This window comes from Vairimorpha necatrix, chromosome 11 (assembly GCF_036630325.1).
Source record: "Vairimorpha necatrix chromosome 11, complete sequence".
In the NCBI taxonomy this organism is placed as follows: Eukaryota; Fungi; Microsporidia; family Nosematidae; genus Vairimorpha; species Vairimorpha necatrix.
The window spans coordinates 889705-902841 of record NC_088826.1 but is presented as its reverse complement, the minus strand read 5'-3'; the positions used below and the strand labels follow the sequence as shown (position 1 = coordinate 902841).

Below are 13137 nucleotides of genomic sequence, written 5' to 3'. Positions count from 1 at the left end.
GAATTATCAATGTTAGTTTTATTACACCCTTTCGTGTTCAACTATATTCAGCCAGATATCATTCGTAAATTTAATTATTCAAAATTTAATACTTTGATACATTAGCGTTGTATAATTTGGAACCATCTAAAAAATCTGCTAAAATGTAAATGTCCTATGTTTTTTATTTCTAATTCAAATCTTGTCTTTTCTTATTATTTTAAAAAAAATTATTTGCGCAATTTGGTTCCAAAGTGGGTTTTAATTCTTTGATTAGCCCTATGTCTCTTTACTTGTACGTCTCGTCTTTGTGCTTTTGTTTGTTTAATTTTAGAAAGTAAATAAATGTCACTTTAAAATTCCGAATCTATAATGTATTTTATCATATATAACAAAATTATAAAAATTGGATGCTGCTCGATCTATATATTGCAATTTAACTCGGAAAACAATGTGTTAAGTTTACAAACATGTAAAGAATTTAAAGTACCATATTATGTTTAGTAATTTGTATATCATATTGGTCAGGCCATTAAACTTCTACAAGGATAAATCTGTTTTTTATAAACTGTCTTTGTATAAAAATTAAAAGTCTCCCTTCCTCTAAATCCATATATGTTCTCGAGAGTTTTTAAGTGTAAAATAAAATTAACAAATTATTAGGAAATCGTGTTTTATACATGTTGGTCGTTATTAAATTGTAAATTGTTTTAAAATCGTTTCTTATTTAATCTTTCCGTGATATTAACACCTAAATAAGAGTTATAGTTTTTTTAACGGACGAAACAAATACGAAAAAAAAAATTTCTTGAGTCTTAAATTATATAGGAATGAAATTATAATTCTTAACAAAAACAATTTATGCTAACATACAAACATCTCCCTTAAAAAATTTTCTGTCGCCATAAAATACGACAAAGTAATCATTTAAATTGCATTTCTTGTATTTGAAAAATTCAACTAACGTAAGTACGTAGATAGGCCGATTGATTATATCATAATTTTAGTTGTAAACCAATAAAAATCAAAAAGTAATTTATATTTTAATCTAGTTTTTTGAAAGTTAAAGCTAAAAACGACAAGGAAAAAAACATGGAAAAGTTTTACTAAAATAACACTTTTTATCAAATTAACCTTTTATATTATTATATAAATTTCCATGTATTTTTACTTTCATTTATTCATTCAAAATTGCTTTATTTACATTTAGAAATATGTTACGAAAGGATTGATAAATCAGTATAGTATAAATTTTTTTTGAAACGTTAAATAATTATAAAATAAAGGATATATCCTTTTATAATTTACTATTAAACAAAAACCAATTCGCATCATTCTATATCGTTAGCGTTAATATTGATAAATTATATGTCAAAAAGATCTAAACGTATGGAGTGTTTAATTAGTATCTCCTAAGTTCTTTATAGACCAAAAAAATTATTAAAAAAAGAATAATATATTAGATAGTAGATTTTCCTATAATTTACTGTCTAAAATAATATGAAATATGTGATTTATGAGAGATATCCACATTTAATACTATGCTGTTCAATAACACATAATAACTAAATTAATACGAATATAATTTAAATGTATAAGATTTAGCATCGGAGAGTTTAAAGACTTATTTCAAAAAATGTAATTTTTTTGTTAATTATATTATATGGTTGAAGGAAATACAGATAGAATTATAATTTTATTTGAATTTTATATCTTTCTTGTTCTCGTTTTTTTATTTTAAATATTATAGGGAATATAACAAAAAATTGGTTATTTTCATGTTTAACATGACTGAAGCGATATTATGATCACTATAAATATTTAAGAGAAATATTTCCAAGATTATAAAAGTTTTATATGAAAGATCAATGTAAAGAATAATGAAAATAAATATTATGGATCTGTGTACTAAGAATATCTAATAGCATATTAAAAAATATAGACAATATTATAAAAAATAAAAAACAAATATTTCAGAAAATAAATGAAAAATTGAAAAAATTACATTTTCATCACACACTAGTTTCTGAATTATTTGCGAAAAAATTTGCTTTCGTAAAAGATTTATTTATATCATTTAATTTGATAAAATGATTCCATTTTAAAAATTATAAATATTCTTTTTAACTTTATGCGCATAGGAATTACATCAATTATTTGCATAAAATATTTAATACTAATGTCCCATATGCTAGAAAACTTAGAAATTTTTTGTTATGAGCGTAAAAACTACTTTTTAATATTCAGTACAGTGTATTTTCTATATATTCTGTCCTGTATAAAAGGAACTTTGCTATTTTTGTAATAGCTTTCTAGAAGTTATAATTTAATAATGTTTTATTGATGGTTTCTCTATTTCTCTTATACTCCATCCCCTTCAAAGACAGATTTTCTTTTATATTTTTTTTTTAATTAATTATTCTTTGTCAACACTGGAGCTGGGATACTTACAGCCCCCGCATTTGAGGCGCTACGATTTTTTTTTCGAACCCCAAAAATGAAGTGTAAAAAAAGGAGGAGCAAAGTAGAGACGAAAATTACTAGGCACTTATGATAATAAAATACTATATAAAAATACTAGTGTATGCTTTCCCGTTTTGAAAACGGGATCTAAATGTTTAGTTTTATAATTTGTCCCGTCTCAGTAAATTTTGTTAAGTTTCCATTTTGGGATGATTGAATTTGACAGGGTGAAGACATGATTTTTAAAAATACTTTTTAGCAACATATAAGAAGAAGTATTGATTTAAAACATTTTATAATCTCAATTTGATAATTTTGGGAAGTTCTAAGTTTAAATTTTGACACTTACATTCAAAATAATTATTGGTTAAATATTTTTACAATTTTTCATAGAAGGGTTAAATAAATTCTAAAAAACGATTCTGATGATATTTTGGAACTGAGTTTTCTAAAAATAATAAATAGAATAAAAAAGTATTAACATATAGTATACGCACTTACAATTATCAAATTTAAGCATTGAGTTCAAATTTGATATTATAATAACATAATAAGTGCAGAACATATCGTTTAGAAATTTCAAATTGGCAAAAAAGAGGGGTAAAAAATTAAATAAAATTCTTTTATATATATGACTAGCGTATGATTTCCCGTTTTGAAAACGGGATCTAAATGTTTGGTTTTTAATATGTCCCTAATTGGTAATTTCCGTTAAGTTTCCATTAAGGATAATGAATTTAAAAAGGAGAAAACATGATTTTTAAAAATACTTTTTAGCAACATATAAGAAGTAATATTGTTTTAAAACATTTAATAATCTCAATGAGATAATTTTATGAACTTCTAAGCTCAATTTTTGACACTTACATTTAAAATCTTTATTTGTCAAATGTTTTTACAATTTTTGTGGAAGGGTCAAATAAATTCTAAAAAACGATTCTGACGATATTTTGGAACTGAATTTTACAAAAATAATAATTAAATCAAAAAAGTAATAACATTAATTGTACATACTTATAATATTCAAATTAGTGCTTTAAATTCATTTTTGCTATTATAATAACACAATAAGCAATAATAAGAAGTTTAGAATTTTTGAAACCACAAAAAAGAGGGGTAAAAAATTAAATAAAATTCTTTTATATATATGATGATAAAATGATTTTAAATTATATTTTAAACCAACATTGTCTAATTATATGTTGTAATTAATAATTTAAATTTTAATAAATTTTAATAAATTTTATAAATTTCAATATAGAAAACCCCCAAGGAAATTTAAAGTTAAATAAAAAAGCCTCAAATGAACTCAAATGTTCGACGAGAGCGTGTAGAAGAGAAACAATTCTAACAAAAAAAAACCTTTTTTTCAAAGCAAGACTGCCATGGTTGAAAATAAGCCAGGTGTTTTTTTATTTCTTGATATTACTCCTTCTAAAACTATGAAAACCATTTTATCTATGAGTAAAAAAACAATTAATACGATTATTAGTAAAGTTAGTAAAAATGTTAACGGAAATAAGAAGATTGGAGGCCCAATTGTTATTGTAGAAATCGATGAATCAAAATTCGCAAAAAGAAAATACAATAAAGGGCACAAAGTTGACGGAGTCTGGGTACTTGGAATGGTCGAAAGGACAATTGAAAGGGGGATGTTTTAATTCAAGTAAAAAATAGTAAGGCTGAAACCTTGGAAGATCTAATCAAAGAGTATGTACTACCTGGTTCCATAATATATACAGATTGTTGGAAAGGATACGTAAATTTAAAAAAAATAGGAATCTACGAACACTATACAGTAAACCATTCAATCGGTTTCGTAAATCCAACGAATGGAGTACATATCAATACAATCGAAGGAACTTGGTCTGCAGTAAAAAAGAGTAGTACCAGTTCGAAATCGAACAGTTAAAGATATAAAACACTCTTTAATATGTTTGCATTTAGAAGAAATAACACTAATGACCCAGCAGAAATCTTAATAAATAAAATTTTTAATTAAATATATGTGTTTAAAATATAATTTAAAATTATTTTATGTTTTTATTTAGTATTTTTAATATCATAAGTGCCTAGTAATTTTCGTTTCTTCTTTGCTCCTCCTTTTTTACACTTTATTTTTGGGGTTTGAAAAAAAAATCGTAGCGCCTCAAATGCGGGGGCTGTAAGTTCTCTTTGGCCGTCAACACTAAACACAAACTTTGGCGTACTTACGAATGTAGTAACGACCATCCCACTTAAGTTTGTTTGTTTGTGTGTTTCATCTTGAAAGGCCACTTGAAATGGTTGACATGTCTTCGGACATAAGTGACAGATGATGGGGGTGACATCTGTCTATGTGATGTAGTAATGTACATCAAATATTCATTATGTAAAATCGTTAATATTAGTTTATAAGTACAATTATTATTATGTTTTAAAACATCTATTGAGGTTTTATTTAGATAATCCAGACATTCTATTTTTGATTATAATTATTAGCTAAATACGCAATCTTATTTTGACAGATGAAAACAACAATTTTTTTAAAAAGTTTTGATGTACTTTTTATTTGTAAATTTTTGGATTGTATATATAAATTCACTGTTTTTATTGTGGTCTTATGATTATTAAATTGGTGCATGTTTTTATATTTTATTTAAATTAAATATTAAAAACCCCCATATATGTTACAATATCTTTTTTTAGTAGTTTGTTCTGAGGTGAAAAACTACAATAAAGAACCTGATTTTTTCCCTAAGGTTCTCTATTATCCAGATAATTCAAAAAATAACAAAAAATTAGATACTGATTGTGCAGATTTTTATGTACTGATAACCCCTTCAATAAAAAATAAAAAAGCAGATCCTTCGTCTAGTACTTCAGAATATAATAGTTCATACCTACAATATGTTAACAGAAAAAAAAGAATAATCACTTTGGGCGTCAACGGTCTACTAAATATTATTGATTATAAATCATTGAAACAGAAATTGTGTGATCAAATAAATATATGGAATATTGAAGATCATGATGACAATCTTAAATGGCACAAAAATAATCGTATGGATGAAAATGAAATAAGAATGTTTGAAAAATCAAAAAAATACGTTAAACGTGAGTTTGCAGTGTTTTATAAAAATTTTAATCAATTGCTTACTATAATTAAAATAGCATTAAATAAGATCACTTATGATGAGTATTCAGATGATTTAAAAGACCAATTAGATTTTTTTGAAGAGATTTTCGGTTATTTGAAAATCTTTACTACTGCCAAAAATTTAAGTTATAAATATAATAGTTCCAAAATAATGGAATTTTATGGCAATTTGCCTATCAGAATGAATACTTTTAAGGAAGAATTCAATATAGTCGATAGATTTGAGATATTTAAGGCATTTTTCGAATATAAATATATTATTATTTATAATGAAATCGAAAAAAATGCAATACAATGCGCTTTTGAAACGATACACTGTAAAGTTAAAAGGTTGTTTTCGAATCTACGAAAGATAACCTTAAATTCTAATAAAGTCGTAGAGCTTTTATGGGAAACTAACACAAAAAGTTAATCTCAATTAAAAAAACTTCAATTACAATATTTTATAAATCAACAACCTTTATAATAATATTAAAAAGATTTATTATTTATAATTATTAGATTATGACAAAAAAATGAACACCGTTTTCATTAATCATTATTATCTAAATATTGCTATAAGGTTTAAATCTAGTAAATATTTTTTTTTGTATAGAAGTATATAATGGATATCATATAATTTATCATATTATCGACGGTAAATCATGTATTTTTGTTCTAAAAAAAGACTTAAATATCTACCTATCTAGTTTGAAGACGAGGATACACTAGGAAGATTTTAAAGAGACAAATAACTACAGATGTTGGTATCTGCTAAAAAGAAGGGGCGTTAATATTCAAAGATATGTTTTTGAACTTAAAAGAACAAAAAAACACTCATTGTCGTTTTTGGTTTAAATAAATTCAAATTTAATTCCGGCGATCTAAATCATAAATAACAAAACTATTCAATACAAAAAGTAGAGTTATGTTTATTACTTTCATTTCCAGCAATAAGAATTTTCTCGCTTAATTTTGTTTTTTTTTTATAACTATGTTTATTTTATAAAGAAGTACTTAAAAAATTATCTCCCGAAGCAGAATCAATTTTAAAAAGAAAACAATTCTGTATTGATCTTTTGATACTTATATTACTGTATAAAATTTTTTATATATATGTAAAATGAGAATTAAATAAAATAAGTATATATAAATATAAAGATATGGTCTTACAGCTTTATGTGACGAAAAAGATATTTTATATCTAATAAATATGTGTTTTATCTTTTTAACCCAGAACGGAAGCATATATACAGTCAAGAGTCCTTAAAATGACTTTAGAAAGCCTAACTATGTCAGCCAGACATGGGCTTGATACAGATCAGGAAGGGGTCTTCAAGAGCCCAATGAGTGAACCTCAGAAGGAAGTCATTCAACTGCCAGATGAGACTGTAAGCGTATCTTGTGAAAAGTAATTAATAAGCCGAATATTATACCCAAATAAATTATATATATTGTTTTATCTTTTTTAAATTAAAAGTGCTACGTATTTTTTGAAATTTTTTCATATAGGCAAAAATACGGCTCCAAGTGCGTACCTCAAGTTGTCTTTTAGTCCAAATAAGTTTTTACAGATGATTTTATTTTTATTTTTTTAACAATTCTACATCTATGGTAAATGAATAACATTACGGAACATTTATAATACGTGGAGTCTCTAAAAGTTACTCAAAGAAAAGAAATTCTGTAAGCTATAGTTCTTCTCTGGGTATTTTCTTAAACACATGAGTAAGCTTTTACACTCGTTATATAATACTTTCTAGGCCTTGTAAGAATTATTCTTATGTTCATTTTATAATTTAAAAGAAGACTTTCGCATCAAGCTTTCTCTGCAGGTAAAAAATACCTTAATATATGGAATATGAAGCAAAAAATAAAAAAAAAAGTGTTGTATATTATGTAGAATTTTTTGAGGACTGTAAAACAATTCAAATATTTAAATATGCAATAAATGTGTGCTTTATACATTTAGTGAAACAAATCTCTATTAGCAAATAAAATTTTACGTGTGTGTTACTTTATATGAATCGTTGGTATTAAATTTTATAGCATCCTTGTTATAATTACTTTTCTCATGATTTTTTTTCCTCTATTTTTTCTCAATAGTACTACATCAAAATGACTTCAAAAGCATTAGTATAATTAGTTCGCGTAAATTGCGCCTCTGTCTATAACTACATATATTTTTATGTTCAGTTACATTTCATGAAAATTTTGAAACATGTAATGCAATATAGAACTTTTAAATAAAGCTTTAAATTAAAATATCAATATTTTTTGGCAACCCAACATTATTACAAAGAAAACAACCCATACATGTTACAATATGTTTTATTTGCAACTGTTCTGAGATAATAACTAAAAATGGGTGAAGGATACTTTAGACCCCCCCCCTTTGAATCGCTTCAATTTTTTTTTCGAACCCCAAAATTGAAGTGCAAAAAAAAGAGGAGCAAGAAAGGGACAAAAATTTCTTATCACTTTAAACATTAAAAATAACAAATAAATATATGCTTTTATACAAAAATTAATTTTAGATTTAGTTATAATAATCATTTGAAGTATTGTGTCTTTTTTCGCCCTTCTTATTTTTTCAATTTTTTTTAATTGTTGGTTTATTATGAAAGTAGATTTTCTTCAAAAATCTACTTTCATAATAAACCAACAATTGAAATTATAAATATTATTTATAAAAGAAAATTTAAATAAATGTTCAACGATCTACACATATTGTTAAATCAAAAAATTTAATTTAAATATGTTAAGTTATAAAGAATTATATAGTTTTATGGTTATAATCTTTTTTTAAATTAAATTTCGTATACAAATATATATTTATTAGGTATTTTTACTGTTTGAAGATGCAAGTAATTTGAGTACTAATGATTGCTTCTCCTTTATTTTGCACTTCGTTTTTGGGGTTCAAAATTATAAAGTGAACACTCTCAGAGGGGAGCGTTTTTGTCCCCAATTCTAAAAAATCAGAAGGGCAAAATTAGCTTATTGGTTTATATTATTGTAAAAACTTGTATTAAAATATAATTGTGTACATAAATATATATTTATTTTGTATTTTTAATGTTTAAAGTGATAAGAAATTTTTGTCCCTTTCTTGCTCCTCTTTTTTTGTGCACTTCAGCTTTGGGGTTCGAAAAAAAAATTGAAGCGCTTCAAAGGGGGGGGTCTAAAGTACCCCACCTCCACTAAAAATAATGAAACACGTGCATTTCCTCTAATTGACACTGCAACTGAAATCTCAAAAACAATGAGAAAATCAAATATCAATAATGATTGTTTTTTTGATCTTATCACCTCCTCTAAATTTAATAAAAATCATGATCTTTTATCTAAGACTACAATTTTCGGTGATAATTTATACGTACAGCACGTTGACATGAAAAATAATATCACTACTTCCGAAATCAATTCTTTTCAAAATATATCAGATTATAAATACTTAAAATACGCATTGAATATTGAAATTAGTTATTGGAATTATGAAGATGATAAAAAATATTTTAAAATACATTTTATCAAAAACATGCCTAAAAATGAAGTTAAAAAGTATTTTAATGAAAAAGCTAATATACGAATGAAGTTATTTCCATACTATACGTCTCTAAAAAACTACTTAAATATTATTAGGACAGCGGTAAATGCTGTTCATCATGATGAATATTCGAATGATATCAGAGAACAATTCGATTTTTTTGAACAGTTTATTGATAGCATAAAAGAATACACCGCTGCTAGACAGTACCTTATTAAATTTGATAGCATAAAAATAATCCATTTTTATGACACTTTACCCACTAGATGTAAAATTTTGACTAATAAATATCAAATAGTTGAAAGATTTGAGATATTTGTAAATTTTTTCATACATCATTATCTAAATGCTATTAATAATGATAAAGAAGAAATACAAGCGTTACATGAGATCCTTAAAAATTTATTAATTTTGTGTAATAACCTTGACGCTATATCCATTAACTGTTTAAGTATAAATGAAATCTTTAAAAAATCAATTTAAAATAAATTTTAAATGTGTTCTAATATGGCTGGTTTTAGATCATAATAATATCTATGTTTGTATACGATTTTAATACATTTTAATAAAAATATTAACTAATAAAAAAAACAATATATATATAGAAATAAAATTAAAATTATAACTTTAAAATCAGAAAATAAAAAACTAAGCGGTGCTAACTTTTATATTTAAATTACAATATATTGTCGAATTAAAGGCACAGTATGACTAATAACAAATGAAAAATACAAAAGCATTTTGAAAATGAACATGGAAACTGCGTTATTCATATATGTAAAAAAATATAGAAATGAGCTGAATTGGCAACGAGAATGTAATAATTAGCAATAAAAAAATACATAAAAGTGAAAAAGCAAGAAAAACATTTCAATAGTTATAGTGATTGGGGTACAATTTAAAATACCGTTGTTGTATCTATATAATCTAAAATTTAATCAATAAGCTAAATCGTAAGTTCTTGAATAGTTTGCACTATAATTAGTTAAAATATAATTAATAAATTCGTATTTAAATAGTCGAATTTATAATCCCTTTGTTAAATACGATTATATATAATTTAAACACGCTTTAAATTAAATTTTATATTTAATGAAGCATCTTTTTCTTCTTATGTCTCTTGTTCGGTCGTCATATGCCTCTTTGTGAGTAGAGATGATTAGACTAACCCGCCTTAAACATATACTATTAGGTAAAACATAATTCATTTTTGAGATTTTAAATCCAAGGCAAAATACTGGAGTTAATGGGAAATTATCAAACTAAAAAAAATTAAAAATGAAATAAAGATTGATATAAAAAAATTGATACTCTTGTATTTTACAAAGAGAAAAAATAAAGTTAACAGCCAAGGTTAATAACTATCTAGGAGAAACTATATATTTGAGAATGAGAATCCCAGGAAATCTTATCTTTTTTAACGATCTAAAGAAACGTTGTGCAATCCCAAACAGAAAAGGTTTTTTGTATAGTGAAATATGACGATTACTTAACACAGAACTTACACGAGAGTTTAAATTTGGCCTTATAAAAGTCATTTTTGTATATTGTGCTTTAAAGTATATTTGAGTCAATCTATAGAGTGAAAAACAAGATATGATATAAAAAACTTGAGTGTAAAACAATAAAACTGAAAAGAAGCGGTCGGCAAACAAATGTCAAAAAAAGACTGAAGCCATCTGGAGTCTTGAGCATAAGCATTATACAGTGGCTTAAAAGTGAACTGTCACTTCACAAATGGCTCTTGAACTTATGTATTATGTTATCTGCTTTAGCTTATAACGTATCATTGAATATATTAATATATCATATATTAAAATTTTTTTCAACAACACTATATTTCATGAGGTTAATAAAAAAATATTTAGTGCTTTTCATGTGTAAGAATCAAATATAGTTATACTGCTATAAATCGAACTTTTTTGTGAGTACACTTCATTTAATATAATTCTTATTTTAAGTATAATTTTCACAAAGCTTAGTTCCAAAATATCATCAGAATTGTTTTTAAAATTGATTAACCCTTTGACAAAAAATTGCAAAAACATATAAGCAATAAAAATTTAGTATAATAGGTATCTGACATGAACCGGAGTAATATCTCCGTTTTTTAAATACATTTCTAAAATATTTGTATTATATTTCTTTTTATTTGATTTGTTATTAAAGTTACTCTTCATGCTCGGTGTCTTCTAACTTTTTTGGACTATTTATATTTATTTATGAAACATAACGTTTCATGTCCGATCGTTAGAGATCACCGCCTTAGACTATTCGTTCGGGGCAGTGTTTTACTGATTAAAGTTTTAACACAGTAAAACACAGATGTCATGGTTTTGAGGACATGACAGTCTGCCCCCCTACAGCTTCAACTGTTTAATATGAACCCAGTTGGGCATGTCTTTAAGTCGAACCCAACTTCCTTTCTTGCCGATTTCCATAACTTTAAACGGCCCATAGTATTTCCGCTCGAGTTTATTATTGCTATAATTTTTTAAGTATACAATGTCATTTACTGCATACGTCGCCTATAGTTCACTTCAACTGCAGGTATTTTCGCAAAAATGGCACATTAACCCTTTTCTCAATGTCATAAAAACTATTCTTATAAATTGCTTCTCTAGGCGCAATTCCCAGTGTGGTATTAACATTATTATTTATCCGATGTTCAATTTGCCTAATAATGTGTTTTATATTCTTTCCTATATTCATTCTCAGCACTTCTGCAATTGTTTGATTTATACGTTCTGAAATTCCATTGCTTTGAGGGTAATATATCGGTATTAGCCGATGTTCGATTTGTATTTTATTAGTATAATCTTTCATTTTTTACTTTTATATTGCGGACCATTGTCCGAAATTAGCGCTTTAGGCTTCGGAAAATCATCACTTCATTCGTTTAAACACATAATAACTTCCTCACTCCTAAACTTCTCACCAAACCAAATTCTCGTGAATCTCGAAAACACATCGGTTATGGTCAAGATATAACCCTTATGGTTTAGAGAGTCGCCCTCAAACTCCTCCAGGAGAAAAGGACCAAAAATATCTGTGCTTATTATTTCAAATGGTGCACTGCTATCGATTTTATTTCTTTCTAGATTCTGTTGTTTAAAATCCTTGTTTTCTTTACATACGATACACTGATTGCATATCTTGCGGATCACTGTTCTAATGTTTATGATGTTGTACCATCTTTTTAAGTTTAAATACATGATTACTTGCCCGCAATGTCCCGACAATTCGTGGACAAATTTAATAAATTCTTTAGTCATTTTTCTGTCAATATAAATTCTTTCTTTTTCATCTTTTTTAAAGTTCTTTTTATTTTCTGTTTTTAATGCACATTCATCTACCTGTTTGCACACATTCATTTTCTCAAATAACATTGCGTCTAATTCGCAACATTCGTCGTTATGTAGAAATTTCAATCTCTCCCTTCCTACATAAATTGTTCCTTCTTTGTAATTTACTACTGCTTCATTTGCGACTAGGAATTCATTTCCTAATATTACATCATCGCTGTTGTTTTTTAATATATAAAATCTTACGTATTTTTCTTTCATTAGATTCTTTAATGTTATTCTAACAAGTACTGTTTTGTTAGTTATTTCTTTTTGCTCATTGGCAAATTTTGTTTGGATTTCCACATCTTCAATGGGTGGTACTTTCAATTCTTTGATCTTTTTATTACTAATAAAATTTCTTGTGGCACCTGTATCGATTAAAAATCTGGTTTCTTTCTTTTCAATTGAACCTTCTAATTCAATTCCATTTATTACTTTTATTGGTTCTTTGATTATCTTAAGATTTTCTCTTGTTTCTTTCTTCTTATTTTCATTTTGTCGGTCTTTATTGTAATAACAGTCTTTGGTGTCGTGGCTAGTGTTTTTGTGTATAGAACACCATTTATTTATATACGAAGATCTTGGGTTATTCGTCTTGTTTGAAAACTTTTTACTGTATGATCCTTCTCTTTCTTGATATACTGGCTCGTCATTAGACACCTTGTTTATTTTCTTAGTTT

General features: G+C 25.7%; 2 protein-coding genes across 2 annotated transcripts; both read left to right on the top strand.

Annotated features, from left to right (window-relative positions):
• Nucleotides 1-5108: 5108 nt before the first annotated feature.
• Nucleotides 5109-5993, top strand: VNE69_11170 (uncharacterized protein; the record flags this gene model as incomplete). Its single annotated transcript, XM_065475080.1, has 1 exon — nt 5109-5993. One exon carries the CDS (start codon nt 5109-5111, stop codon nt 5991-5993), a length of 885 nt encoding a protein of 294 aa, XP_065331152.1.
• Nucleotides 5994-8825: 2832 nt separating this feature from the next.
• On the top strand, nt 8826-9593 carry VNE69_11169 (uncharacterized protein; the record flags this gene model as incomplete). Its single annotated transcript, XM_065475079.1, has 1 exon — nt 8826-9593. The coding sequence occupies one exon, from the start codon at nt 8826-8828 to the stop codon at nt 9591-9593; it is 768 nt and encodes a 255-aa protein (XP_065331151.1).
• Between the last annotated feature and the right edge of the window lie 3544 nt (nt 9594-13137).